Genomic DNA, 15,718 nt, shown 5'->3' with positions numbered 1-15,718 from the left:
TAGAGTACAATACACATAAATAATACTGAACATGATATAGCTCTAGCTTTCATTTTTCATAGTTAATCTTTCAATTATTATACACTACAGTTTAAAATTGTACCCGTGATGTAGGGGTAGTCTTTGATTAGTAATCAAAACATACTCAGTCCCAGGTTCGAAACCCACTGCTGCTTAAATTTTGATTAATAATCAGCATTGGCGGCTGAAGACTTACGACGTAAGAAGTCATTCTCATTCTGCCAAAAGGCATGTCAAAGATGGCGCAGAAGTGGACAGAGGTCCAGGGCACTCTCTTGTCCTTGGTGTGGGAAACTGCCTCTAAAGGCAGAAGAGTCAGCAATGATCAATGGCATGAGGATGCAGAAGGCAATGGAAACCACTGCATTAAAGACAAGTAACATGTATCCATGCGACATGGGCCTGTAATTGATAACGTGTCATGATGATCTCTCCATTGGCAAAAGATTCTGGAATAGTGCCCCCCCCCCCCCCCCCCCAAATTCAGATCACAGGGAGGCGCTGCCAAGGGGGAGGTGACCATGTGAAAAAGACTAAATGAACAGCAAAAGGATAACATTCTATGAATCAGGGCGTGGAGTGTTAGAAGCCTGAATGTGGTAGGGCGGCTAGAAAATCTGAAAAGGGAAATGCAAAGGCTCAATCTAGATATGGTAGGGTTTAGTGAAGTGAAATAGAAAGACGACAAGGATTTCTGGTCAGATAAGTATAAGGTAATATCAACAGCAGCAGAAAATGGTATAATGGGAGAATGATTCATTATGAACAGGAAGGTAGGGCAGAGAGTGTATTACTCTGAACAGTTTAGTGATAGGTTTGTTCTTATCAAAATTGAAACAAACTGATACCGACAACGATAGTCCAGGTATACATGCCGACATCAAAAGCTGAAGATGAAAAGATAGAAAAGGTATATGAGGATACTGAAAAGGTAATACAGAACGTAAATCGAGATGAAAATTTAATAGTCATGGGGGACTGAAATGCAGTTGTAGGGGAAGGAATAGAACAAAAGATTACAGGAGAATACGGGCTTGGGACAAGGAATGAAATAGGAGAAAGACTAATTGAGTTCTGTAATATACTTCAGCTAGTAATAGCGAATACTCTATTCAAGAATCACAAGAGGAGGAGGTATACTTGGAAAAGGCTGGGTGATACAGAAAGCTTTCAGTTAGATTACATCATGGTCAGACAGAGATTTCAAAATCAGATACTGGATTGTCAGGCATACCCTGGAGCAGATAAAGACTCAGATCACAATATAGTAGTGATGAAAAGCTGGCTGAAGTTTAAGACATTAATAAAGAAGAATCAACATGCACAGAAGTGGGATACAGAAGGACTGAGAAATGATGAGACACGCTTGAAGTTCTCTAAGGCTATAGATAGAGCAATAAGGAATAGCCAGAAGGCAGTACATTTATAAAAAGGGGCATCACAAAAGTTGGAAAGAAATACATAGGTACAAAGAAGGTAACTGCAAAGAAACCATGGGTAACAGAAGAAATACCTCAGTTGATCGATGAAAGGAGAAAGTACAAAAATGTTCTGGGAAACTCAGGAATACAGAAGTACAAGTCACTGAGGAATGAAATAAATAGGAAGTGCAGGAAAGTTAAGACGAAATGGCTGCAAGAAAAATATGAAGAAATCGAAAAAGAAATGATTGTTGGATGGACAGACTCGGCATACAGAGAAGTCAAAACAATCTTCAGTGACATTAAAAGCAGGTGTGGTAACAATACGAGTGCAATGGGAATTCCACTGTTAAATGCAGAGGAGAGAGTGGATAGGTGGAAAGAATACATTGAAAGCCTCTATGATGAAAAAGATTTGTCTGATGTGATAGAAGAAGAAACAAGTTTAGAAGAGATAGGAGATCCAGTAATAGAATCATAATTTAAGAAAGCTTTGGAGGACTTAAGATCAAATAAGGTAGAAGGGATAGATAACATTCCATCAGATTTTCTAACACCATGTGGGGAAGTGGCATCTAAATAATTATTCATGTTGGTGTGTAGAATGTATGAGTCTGGCGCCATACCATCTGACTTTTGGAAAAATATCATTCACGCAATTACGAAGACTGCAAGAGCTGACAAGTGGGAGAATTATTGCACAATCAGCTCATGCATCCAAATTGCTGACAATAATAATATACAGAAGAATGGAACAGAAAGTTGAGGGTGTGCTAGTGACCATCAGTTTGGCTTTAGAAAAGGTAAAGGCATGAGAGAGGCAATTCTGACATTACAGTTGATAATGGAAGCAAGACTAAAGAAAAATCAAGACACGTTCATAGGATTTGTCGACCTGAAAAAAGCATTCAATGATGTAAAATGGCACAAGATGTTGAAAGTCTGAGAAAAATAGGGGTAAGCTATAGGGAGATATGGGTAATATACACTATGGATATGCACCAAGAGGGAATAATAAGAGTGGACAACCAAGTATGAAGTGCTGGGATTAAAAAGGGTGTAAGACAAGGATGTAGTCTGTCGCCCCTACTGTTCAATCTGTACATCGAAGAAGCAATTATGGAAATAAAAGAAAGGTTCAAGCGTGGAATTAAAATTCAAGGTGATACGATTCGCTGATGACGTTACTGTCCTCAGTGAAAGTTAAGAAGAATTACATGATCTGCTGAATGGAATGAACAATCTAATGAGTAGAGAATATGGATTGAGAGTAAATCAAAGAAAGACGAAAGTAATGAGAAGTAGCAGAAATGAGAACATCGAGAACTTAACATCAAGATTAGTGGTTACGAAGTAGATGAAGTTAAGGAATTCTACTACCTGGGCAGCAAAATAACAAATGATGGACAGAGCAAGGAGGACATCAAAAGCAGACTAGCACTGGCAAAAATTGCATTCCTGGCCAAGAGAAGTCTACTAGTATCAAACATAGGCCTTAATTTGAGGAAGAAATTTCTGAGAATGTATGTCTGGAGTACAGCATTGTATGGTAGTGAAATATGGACTGTGGGAAAACCAGAACAGAAGAGAATCGAAGCATTTGAAATGTGATGCTGCAGACGAATGTTGAAAATTAGGTGGACTGATAAGGTAAGGAATTAGGAAGTTCTGTGCAGAATCGGACAGGAATATGTGGAAAACTCTGATAAGGAGAAGGGATAGGATGATAGGACATCTGTTAAAACATGAGGGAATGACTTCAGTGGTACTAGAGGAAGCTGTAGAGGGAAAAAACTGTAGAGGAAGACAGAGATTGGAATACATTCAGCAAATAATTGAGGACAGAGTTGCAAGTGCTACTCTGAGATGAAGAGTTTGGCACAGGACAGGAATTCATCGCAGACCACATCAAAACAATCACAAGACTGATTGGGGGGGGGGGGGGGGGGAAGGTGAAAAAAGCTGTGGGATACCTCTTAATATCATGTCAGCAACATATTGTTATCCCGTGAATTTTGTCCTTTTCTCTTCTCAGTGTATTGCTTCACAGCATTGCAATAGTGCTATTCAATTATATTCATTTTTCAGTAATTTTCCTTTTTATTGTACTCATTCTACAAATCAAATACTCACGTAAGTCAAAAAGTAACAAGGATATGTAAAACTTTATTGTTGACATCAAATAATTAACATAATTTTAGCTTGTTTGAGATTGTAACTGCTTTTTGAGTCATTATAGCCTGTGATGTTGTCTTCTGCATTGGAAGACAAAACACTGGGGAGGACCGTGGCCTAATGTCCATAAAACAAAATTCATCAAAAAGAGCTCAGTGTTACCTGATGTTATAGCAGTGTCTCCTAAACCATAGCCTCTTCCACCAGGTGCATGAACTAAAGTCTGTCTGCCTTCAACAGTACAACAAAAGCATTTCTCAGGATCAAACCCAACTTCTTCAACAGGAATGTTCCCATCACTTGGATCAGCTTCTTGCCACGAATTTCCTGTAAAATACCACAAATCATATATATGATTGTTAAGGTCAAAATGTGACAAAATGGAAGAAGATAAAGATCCTACATAATTTTATTTTAAGAATTCCAGGAAGTTGTTGTTATCTCACAGATGTTTAAACAAAATTACATCTGAAATATGGTAATCACTTAAATGTTTACCCTAGACAAATGTGTTTCCAGAGTTTCATTACTCTACATTAATCAGCTTTGTGGTGTTGTGATTTTTTTTTTCTATCAGCATACTTGCATAGTAACCAATGCAGCACGGTCACACATGAATTTAATATTCACTCTTCAACACTCACTCAACTGCTGATCTAAGAAGATACCCTTATTCTTAATAAACTTTAATTTTCATTTCTATTTACTTCAAATATCTTGCACAGTACCCCATAGTATGGCCGTGTAACTTTCCAAGAATGTCAGAACAGTCAGTTCTTTCTTTCAGAGTGAATTCATTTTATACATTCATGATCAAACTAGGTCATTCAATTTCTCCAGTAGCTCACCAACTTTTCCAGAGAAAATTTATTTAGAATTCTGCAAATATCACTGCACTTTCTTGAAGTGCAATTCTGCGCTGCCAACGGTTCACTTCTACTTTCAGTCTACATTTAACCAATTAACAAGGGCAAATACTCATCAGCTCTCTCTTTTGCAAGAAAATTTGATTCCCTAAATCCTTAAATTTCTCTGCAGAGAAATTTGTCATAACATGTTAATTATCATTTCAAACTGTTAGCAGCTACATAATTTCCAAAGACCTCCAGATCAACTTGTGTCACTGTATCTACATCTCACTTTTGCTACTCACATTACATATCAAGAAATTATTTACTTCAATTATAAAGCAAGGCAAATTGCAAAACTTATCTTTAATTTTTCAATATGTAAAGCTTAAGTACAAAACACACATGCATTCTATCTTGTACACTGATGTTCCTTTGAAAAGTTACTAAGGTTTTTCTATTGCTACTGCCCTACATAGTCTGTTAGTTTTCTTAATTCTATTCAAACAAAATCAAAATTTTAAACTTTATCAGTTAAAAATGTCCTTAATTGTTTCTTAACACTTTAAATGTACCCCATGAACAGTTACACATCTTGAGTGTCACTATGACAAAATTATGCAACTTAACATTTAATTAAATTTTAAAAAATCAATGCATTTAATTTTATCATTTTTAGTCATTAATACTGTTTTTGACATAGTCTCCCTGGGACTAACATTAATTTATTGATGATGATGATGATGATGATGATGATGATGATGAAACTCCATGGATGTGGACTAAATTAATTACAGAAATACCACAACATACTACTTTTTATGCAGTTTATGCTAACCTTGAGTTTTCAGTTGAAACAATTTTTTTTGAAGTTGCCTCTGTTTTTCTAAGGCCTGCCGCTCCGCTACAGTCTGTGGGTAGCTCCACATGTTTGATGATAACTGACTGAACAGTTCACGTACCACCTGACACACAAGCAAAAGCAATGAGACATAGAGATCAACACTTCATAATTTCCTTTACAAAACAATGAGCACAATTGAATAGAATTGTTGTTGTTAACTGTAGCAACTATTAACCCTGTTACTTCAAACTTACATTGACAATAAGAAGATACAAGCTTATGCACTCTGTCAAATAACATACAAGATATGGTGATAGCAGTCTTTTGTGATACTTTGTTGAAAAGAAGTCTCAGCGCAACAGCTGTCAGAGATTAAGATTTTGGTGAGATAATGTACAAATAGATCCCACTATGCCCATTGTGTCACTGGACAGGCTTATGCTGTAACAAACTTAGACCATGCAGAGGCATCATGTGGAAACATGGAAATAAATGTTCGTATATCTCATAAACATAGCAGGACATAATACTAGCCAGTGAGATAACTAATAAAAATCATGCTGCAACATTCACAGAACTGTAGGCTGATATTTTAACTGAAACAACCATCTTCAGACTTCAGCATATACAACAAAAAATATAATTAATAAAAAGTGCTATAAAGTCACAAAAGAATATCAGTCATCATACAAAAAATAGTTGTACAAAGTTGATGCGCCAACAGTAACATACTGTGCTGAAAGTTTAATTAGTAGGACAACAACCAAAATGACAAAAATAGGTGTCATATTATACTTGTATCAGTTACTGTATCAGTTACAGATGTCTCTTGCGAACCTGTTGCTGGACAAATTCTGCAGGGCTTCTCATATTATAAGTTCTAATGTAAGTAAAAGTATTAAATACTAGAATCACCATTGCAGACAATTCATCAAATCATTGGGAAAATATGGAATCAAGTGAAAATTTGTTCATATAGATGAATTTTTACATCAAAGATATCTGGCCTCCAAAAAGAAAAAAATTCCGCAATGATCAGTTGTTCAGTATGACACATCACTTGCAAAGACATTGTGGAAAGAATGGAATTAAGTTATGTAGTCAAGCCAAACAAAAGGGATGGAAAGGAAACACAATATATATCAACAAAATGGAGCAACAACCACTGTTTATTACATATTTAAACTTAGAACACAAGTGAGTAAAAAGTAAATGACTAACAAAACCCAATTAATAGCAACATAACACTCAACCATACATCTGCCGTGAGCAATGTGAACAGTAATTGCTGCAGCAGTTTTAGATTCTGAGGAGCTGCCCCTCTTTCACACATCTCTACATGCCATAATCCTACAAGACAATGTCCAACAAAATTTTGTTTGAGATGTGTGATAAAAAACACTTTGCTTTCTGGACCTGCTCATTCATCTGAAATATAGTCCATGAAACATATCTGGAAGATGACTGGTTGGCTAATGGTTCATCCTGATAGCTCAGCTTTGTAGACCCAGACATCACACCCATTTTGATTTCTTGCCTCAGTTGTACAAGACTGTGATTGCATCATCTGGGGTTTTTACTTCCTATGGAATATTCAAAGTCAGATATCATGTGTTGCTGTTTAATCTTTACAATGTGTGCCTTCTAACGTACCATAAGCATGACACAAACCTCATTTCAGTTACATGGAATCTCATTGGCATTGCAGTTTTACCCAATATTATAGAGTACATACACACTGATGAGCAACTTAATAAGACATGAATCTTTCACAGTGTGAAGTATCCCTTTTCAACCTGATGATGGTGCTAACTCATTGTTGCATACAATCCACAAAATAATGGAAGTGTTGGGAAGCCATACTAGTAAATGATAACACATATTAGTACACAATAAGATTAAGGCCAGGTGTTCTCATGCGCAATGAAGGTGCATTCGTATGTTTAAAGCTATTTTGCACTGTATGAAATCAATGGGGAACTATACATTGATGGTTTGAATGCAAAGTAAGTGCACAGGATACATCCTGTATTATACATAGAACATTTTTAAACTCTTTCTCTCTCTCTCTCTCTCTCTCTGTTCACTGATGTTTGAGTTCTTCCTTCTCATATTGTTAAAACAGTCACACTGAATATATCAAATAAGAAATTAAATTTTTAAAATCACCAGTTGCCAGAGTAGCTAGCTAGTACACCAAGAGACCAAATTTCTAGTACTACTGTCAAAAACACTTCAAGTAGAAAATAGTAATCCAGCTTTTGGAACCTCATGTTTTTTTCTTCAGGAAGGAAAGAGGGATGTGTTTGGAAAAGTAGCCTACACCACACGGGCTATTTGAATGACTCCACCTGGTACTATTGATACTAGTTTCCCTGAAGTTTTGAGATGGGCCTTGTTCCAACATATACTCACACTTAATGCCCATTAAAAGACAATAATTCTCCTTTCTTATTTTTTTATTGTTATTCTTCTTTTCATATTTACTCAGTTATTTACTGTATTACTTTTTACTTTTATAGTTTTGACCCCCCCTCCATCCTTCATCACTCTTTAGTTTTTGTCATATCTCTATTTCCACTTTCCTCCTATTTTCAGTCACACTATTCGCTTCATTTCTCTTTACTCTTCCTTCAAATTTGAAATTTGTCTTTACTTCTCACTCTGTGGATATACCATCTTTGGACTGAAGCTGGTACAGTGCTTACCAAAGTACTGTCTTTGACTTCCTAATCTCTTCAACACCTCTGCCTTCATCACTGCCTCACCACATCTACACAACTATCCCTTATTCCTTCTTCAGGAAGGAAGTAACAGTTCCAAAGGGTAGGACAGTATCTATCACATGTGTTTAGAATTTTCCCTCCTGAAGGTTTGTTTTGGCCAGAAATTCTGTGTAATTGCAATTTCATAGAAAGAATGTAAATTTTTACAATGATCATCTACTACATTCCTGTATAAAAATAACAACTTACAAGAACAATTTTGTGCTTGAATAACATATGCTTCATATTTTGCTATTATATGCAGAGCACAACCTGAGTCTTGGCAAGAACAAAGGGCCCAGAACTGACATGATATTCTTTAACAGATCGCCTCCATAACCGAATGGTTAGCATTGCCACTTTTGGTGCAGAACAATCCACATTTGATTCCTGGCACCTCTTCAGACTTTTTCTGAGGTAGGAAGATATAGATCGGAGTCCACTCAGCCTTATCAAGCCAAACGAAGAACTCTTGAATAAGCAAGCAGTGGCATCATCAGGATTCATCTATTGGCAAAAACAGCTGCTGGACGGACTGGAAATTTGCTGATCACTTATCCCCACCACACATGGCTTCTTGTATTGTCTGGTAGGCAGCAGTCTGCCACTCAGAACTTGCCTAAGGCCTAATACTTGAATGGTGATAGTGGGATTCTTTAACAAACTGACATTAAAATCTAGTTTCTCTTGTTTATGAGCTTAGTGGTTTACCTCTGCACCACATTGCTGAATATTTTAGCTCTACTGCAAATCTTTCATAACCAGATTAAGCAATACATCATCCTGCTACTTCCTCTTTCTTTCACATTACCTCATAATCAATAAAAAATTTAATAACGAACAACAAAGGACACATACTGATCACTCTACAACCCCAAGCATCAGAAGGAAAAGAACTAACATTATTTATAATGTTGAAACAAACACACTGTTACCTGCTCTTTGTACTCTGACCCATGTATATGAGCATCATGGGTAGGAAGAACAGCTTCAAGTAAAGCAAGTGCAAGAAGGCGTGGACGAAGCTGACCCATACACCGCTGACCACCTGCTGCTTCCAACAAAGATGATATCCAGCGGGGAGCAGCTAGGAGGCTACGTAATGGCAATGTGCCACAAATGTGTCTTGCAAGCACAAGGAAGTCACCAAGAGCTCGTTCCACTGCTGCTCCCATACCATTCCCTACACCATCATCGTCACATGCCTGCAGCAAAGTCGTAAGTTGTCCATGCAAGGCATCCACAACAGCAGAAAGTGTTTCTGGACGAAGGGACCAGGCATGGACTCTATGTGAGAGAAAAAGTAGAAAATATTTATCACTCTTCCCATCAATCTCTACCAATATGCGAAACATTTTAATTGGACCTTTTTCCTTTGACTACTTTGCTTTTATGTTAATCTCTTTCTCTGATTTTATTTGCAAAGCTTTACACAGGTATGAGAGACAGTAAAGGATTCAAATTAAAGTAATTGCCTGTAATTTACTGTCAAGTAATGATCTGTGGGAAAGTGAGAAGAGAAATTTGGCTAGGAATTAGTAGCCAATGCTGGAATATTAATTTTCTGACACAAACATTTTGTCTTGCTCTAATGTGCCACCTTAACTATTAAAATCTACTTTAGTAACAGGACATTATCATTAAACAATGGAAATTTCAGGTTGGAATATCAACAATGTAAAAAAAAAAAATACATTGCTTCTTACTGTAAATATGAAACATTAAGTTGTAGACAGGCACAATTAAAAGACATTTACATGTAACCTTTCACTCATAGCCTCGGTCAGAAAAAGGAAGAGAAACACTCACCATTTATGCACACCTCACACACACGTGACAGTGAATTCCAACAGCTCGGACCAGAATGCCAATGTTAATCTCTTTCTTTAATTTTATTTGTAAAGCTTTCTATAGATACAAGAGACTGCAAAGGATTCAGATTAAAGCAATTGTTTATAACTGACTGTCAAGTAATTATCTGTGAGAAAGCGAGAAGAGGAATTTGGCTACGAATTAATAACCAATACTGAAATATTTGTTTTCTGACACAAACATTTTGTCTTGCTCTAATGTGCTACCTTAACTGGCATTCTGGTCTGAGCTGCCAGAGTTGGTGGTCAAGTGTGCATGAGGCGTGCTTGCTTGTGTGTTTGTTTCTTTCTCTGGCGAAGGCTATGGACAAAAGCTTGTGTGTAAGTATCTTTTAATTGCACCAATCTGTAGCTTAACATGTCATCTTTATGGCAAGAAGTAACCTATCTTTTCCTACATTGTAGGCCCTACCATTAGGTGTGCCAGGCGTTCAGTTCACTGTTTCATGGCTCTTTGGGAAGTCATCTTGTTTAGGAGACATCTTGTTTATAACAACATAAGATGATAACAAAACCATGCACAACACACACACACACACACACACACACACACACACACACACACACACACACACACTCTTATATCATGCACACTGAACGAACTTTGGGGGAATCTGCAAATACATCTGGTATTACCATTTCGTTTTAAAGCAGTTATCATTCACATTCGAAAAAGTGTGCATCTCTGCATTTAAATGTGATGACTACCATACGTACAGTTGCACATCTATTCACCAAACATAGGAATTCTGTACATAAAGAAATATACATTTGTCAGTCATATACCTTTTATTACAAAATACTTGTCAAACCAAAACCACTGTAAAAGAATGTAATAGCAGCATTGAACACACAATATGTTGCCATTTTGTTTCTTTCCTGACACAGTAACATTTAAATGTTAACAAAGAAAGAGTGCAGAAAGGCACTCAGATTATTCTAATATGAAGAAAGATTGGAAAGTAATGCACAATAATTTTATTACAGAAAAGTTTTATAAGTAACAAAATAAAAAAAAAAATCACAAATTAATTTACATCTTTTACCTACTTTTCTATATAGTAACCAATTTTCTCAACACATCTCTCCCTTTGTGATACCAGTTTCAATTTGTCCTGATCATAGGAGTCTGTTCGGTTGGAGTATGGCCATGTGCGGACTGCTGATTTCACTTCTGTATCCATTGCAAAGTGTTGACCGGCCAGGAATTTCTTCAAAGAATTAAACAGATGAAAGTCCAATAGTCCATTGTCTAGACTGTATGGTGGATGCTAGAGCACCTCCCACCCAAATTTGGCAATTTTCTCATGAACAGGAGAAGCAATATTGGGGCGAGCACTGTCATGAAGAAGTCTGACAAGGTCAGCATTAATGTTGTGGCATTTGTTACGAAGGACACGACACAACTTAACCAAAGTTTTAATGTAAGCTGTAGCATTCACAGTGGTCCTGTGTTCAGCAAAGTCCACCAGTAACACACTATGTATATTCCAGAACACTGTCACAAGCTCTTTCCTAGCAGATTGAGTCACTTTGAATTTTTTTCGTAAGCAGTTTGTTACCACTGCACAGAGCCTGCTTGGTTTTGGGCATGAAGTGGTATCCCCACAAATCATCACCAGTGATGATTCATTTCAAAAAGTCATGTCCTTTTCCAGCATAATGCATTAAGTGGTTCAAGCTTGTCATCAATCTTTTGACCTTATGGTTTTTTGTCAGTAATACAAGCATCTGGCAAGCACCAACATCATGAAATTTCAATGTGTCATGAGCAATATCATATACCGCACCATAGGAAACATTGCACTGCTGCGAGAACATTTGCTATTACACACACCTGTAATTCAAAATTGCTGCCTCGATGGCTCTAACTTTCTGCAGGGTTGCAGCTGTTACTGGTTGCCTGGAGCATGGAAAATCACAAAGGTTCCACAATTTATACCACTTGGAGACACTGCCACAGTCCAAAAGGCCATCCCCATACATGCCAAGCATGTTCCTGTCAATTTCAGTCAGGTACCGTCCTTTGGCCTACAAATATCGAACTATACTTCACTGCTCTTCACAAGTTGATGGCAGTAATACAAGCAGCATGTTTCTTTTGTAGTTCAGGCATCTATCAATAGAACTGCACATAAAAACAAAATATCCTCAACAGCATAAACTTCAAACTATATCATCATGAAATTTCAACATTTTAGCTGCAATACCAGGGGAGAAAAAAAAATTATTGTGCCTTACTTTCTGATCCTCTCTCATATTTTCTTAATATCCTGAAATTAATAAATGGTGAATGAACAACATAAACAGATTATCTTCTTCAGAGAATGCAACTCACAAAGCGGACAGGTTGTACAGAGATGTTACTATTGTGTACATGACCTGTCAGTTCAGAAGTGAACATTTAATGCAGTAGCTGAATAATATAAGCCCATGTCCTAAAATTACTTGTTGAAATTATTTATCCAATGGACCTAGAAAGAATGCACAACATCCAAAAAGTAAGCCTACTTGATGAAATGAAAGAAGTGACTGAATTCTTACCCACTGGACATAGAAAGAATATGCAGCAAATTTGTTGCAGCTGTGCTAAGAGTTGCTGCATCTCCAGGTTTTGGAACACACAGCTTTGTCAGCAAATGCAGTAAGCCATCATCAACAGCATGTTCTATGTCAGCGGGTTCATATCGCATACTCAGAGCAAATACTGTCAACACCTGGTTTTCCACTGCAAAAATATACAAATATAAATATTAAATGCAGAATAACACAACAAAGTTGGAATGAATCTCAGTGTACTAGAAATAAGCATTTCTAAAGATAACAGTACTAAGGTGGTATCGTTAAATCAAAATTTCCTAACTTATCACTTTTGTGGAACCTGTACCCTGAAGACTCATATATGAAAATATCATAGCCATAAACTTATCATATAAGAGGTAACTTATGACATTAAGATGCAGTGATAAATGAAAAAACTTCAACTGAAAAAGGCATTCATTTTCATTTGGTAAAACTAACCCTACAAATTGGTGAGAGACAGTTTCATCTGAAGTGCAGTGAAGAGTCATGTAAGTCTGTGAATGACATAGATTTATGTGGAATGTAAAGAAACTGGGGACACTGTGTGCACTTTCTTTTCTTACACCTATGAACAATAGAGTTCTGTGTCCTGTATCCCTTATGCTTCAAATGTATATACAATCTACCTGAACATTTGTGGCCCATATTTGGACTTCAAACTAATAACTGTCTTCTGGCAAAGCTCTTCTTCTCACGTGCACACTGCAAACAGCTTTCTCATCCCTAAATGACTACAAAGAGTGTTTATATGAAATATAAAAAAGGTAGTTGCAACCAGTCATTTGTAAAATATTTCTTTATTTTTATGAACATGTTTTGAGTGTCCACACTTAACTTCCAATGAGACATACAAAAATTTACATATTCATTTTATATGTCACCAAAGATGACAAAAGAAATCAGCTTCAACAGTGTCATCATAATCTGGTTCACACAGCCGTGTCATACTAGCCTGCCATGATGTGCAATTGTTATCATGTACCATGACACATTAAGCTTGTATAAAGCTTCTGTAAACGTATCTGTCTACACTCATAATATTCTGAAGCTGATGAACATTACAATATGTATGTGTATTATAATTTAATCAAGATACAGTTGAATCTGAACTGTAAATAAGAGTGTATACTCTGTTTGGCATCACACAACAATCATCACATGGCCAAGCGGTTACAGCAAATAAACAAAATACATCATTACACTAATCAAAACAGCTTTCATTACTTTTACATCCATACAGCTATAGAGATGTGCAATATGCAACCAATAGCTACATCTACACTATGCAAACCAGCATGAGGTGCATGGCAGACTGTATGTCCCATTGTACCAGTTTTAAGGTTTCTTCCTATTCTACTCACATATGGAGTGCAGGAAGAATTGTTGTTTGAATGCCTCTGCACATGCAGTTATTAGTCTAATCTTGTCCTCATGATCACTGTGTGAGGGTTACATACGGAGTTGCAGCATATTCCTAGAGTAAACATTTAAAGCCAGTTCTTGAAACTTCATTAACAGACCTTCTCAGAACACTTTGTGTCTATCTTCAAGAGTATTACAGTATCTCTGTGACACTCTCCCACTGATTAAAAAAACCTGTTACCATTCATGATGCTTTCTTTATATATGTTCAATATCCCCATTGGTCCTATCTGGTACAGGTCCCACACACTTGAGCAATATTCCAGAACTGATCACACAAGTGATCTGTAAGCAATCTCCTTTGTAGACTGATTGCACTTCCCCAGTATTCTACCAAAAAACCAAAGTCTACCACCTGCTTTACCAACAACTGAACCTATTTGATCATTCCATTTCATATTCCTACAATGTGTTACACCCAGGTGTTAATGTACGAGTTGGCAGATTTCAACATTGACTCATTGATATTATAGACATGGGATATTACATTTCTTTGTTTTGTGAAGTGCAAAATTTTACATTTCTGAATATTTAAAGCCATTTGCTAACCTCTGCACGACTTTGAAATCTTATCAAGATCTGACTGAACATTTATGCAGCTCCTTTCAGATATTACTTCACTATAGATAACTGCATCATCTACAAAAAGTCTGATTTAACTATTAATATGGTCTGCATTAATACACAATATACAATATGAACTTCCTTCGGCCCACCTGAAGTTACTTCTACATCTTACAATGACTCTCCAACTGAGATAACATTTTGCATCCTCCCTACCAAAAAGTCCTCAGTCCAGTCACAAATTTCAATTGCTATCCTATATTATTGTACTTTTGACGATAAGCATAGTCATGGTACTGAGTCAAATGCTTTTTAGAAATCAAGAAATACTGCATCTATTTTCTTGCCTTGACCCAAAGCTTTCAGTATGTCACATGAGAAAAGTGTGAGATGGGCTTCATATGATCAATGTTTTCAAAATCCATGCTGACTGGCGTTGATGAGCTCATTCCGTTAGAGATACCACATTATGTTTGAACTCAGAATACACTCTAATATTCTACAACAAATTGATGTCAAGGATATTGGACGGTAGTTTTTCAGCACGTGAATTTTATTAGCAGAGACGAAGGTGCTAACAAATGTTAAAACTGCTAAAAATAACTGGTTTCTGAAATAACTTTTATTAGTAGAGAATAAGGTGCTAACGAATGTTAAAACTGCTGAAAATAACCGGTTTCTGAAATAACCAGTTTTCGGTTTTTTTGTATTATTTCCTGTAATAAATGTGCAAATTGAACAAAGACTGAAAAATTTTGACTCTTTCAGTTTCAAAATACATAGAATCAAAATATTAAATTAAATAGGCAAAAGAGAAAACTTACTCCATCCACCATTCACTGCTTTTCTCAAAAATTGATTAGTTGTTGAATAATACAAAATATCATCAGCATTCTCTTACTGATTCTTATTTTTATGAACTCAGCTCAAAAATCATGTCGTAATTGGGGGTCTTATCACTATTTGGGTATTACGAATAGTTAGTGCTCAAGGATGAAAGCTGGAGTTGAAAAAAATCTGTTTTTCATGTTAATTTGTCTGTTTTCAAAGGCTAAAAGCAGACAAAGGCTTACTGTGCCAGGCAAAGGCAACTGATCAGCTATTTTTTATTTTTACTATCTACTATGGATGTATTGTTGCTCAGTTTTTCTTTTAGTACTGTTATCACAATTTCCTTCCTCTTTTGTTATTTCATAGATATGGT

General features: G+C 36.4%; 1 protein-coding gene across 1 annotated transcript in view; it reads right to left on the bottom strand.

The window, feature by feature from the left end:
• LOC126198416 (probable E3 ubiquitin-protein ligase HERC1) overlaps positions 1–15,718 on the bottom strand; it is a 747,204-nt gene that overhangs the window by 417,066 nt on the left and 314,420 nt on the right. The window contains exons 24-27 of the mRNA XM_049934719.1: positions 12,490–12,673; positions 9,010–9,361; positions 5,304–5,430; positions 3,780–3,944 (exon numbers count right to left, since the gene is read on the bottom strand). Coding sequence (XP_049790676.1) covers positions 3,780–3,944; positions 5,304–5,430; positions 9,010–9,361; positions 12,490–12,673 — 828 coding nt within the window. The remainder of the gene's footprint in view (positions 1–3,779; positions 3,945–5,303; positions 5,431–9,009; positions 9,362–12,489; positions 12,674–15,718) is intronic.

Source organism: Schistocerca nitens, chromosome 8 (assembly GCF_023898315.1).
Source record: "Schistocerca nitens isolate TAMUIC-IGC-003100 chromosome 8, iqSchNite1.1, whole genome shotgun sequence".
Classification (NCBI taxonomy): domain Eukaryota; kingdom Metazoa; phylum Arthropoda; class Insecta; order Orthoptera; family Acrididae; genus Schistocerca; species Schistocerca nitens.
Note: the sequence above shows the minus strand (reverse complement) of the source record. Positions and strands in the feature narration are given on the sequence as shown.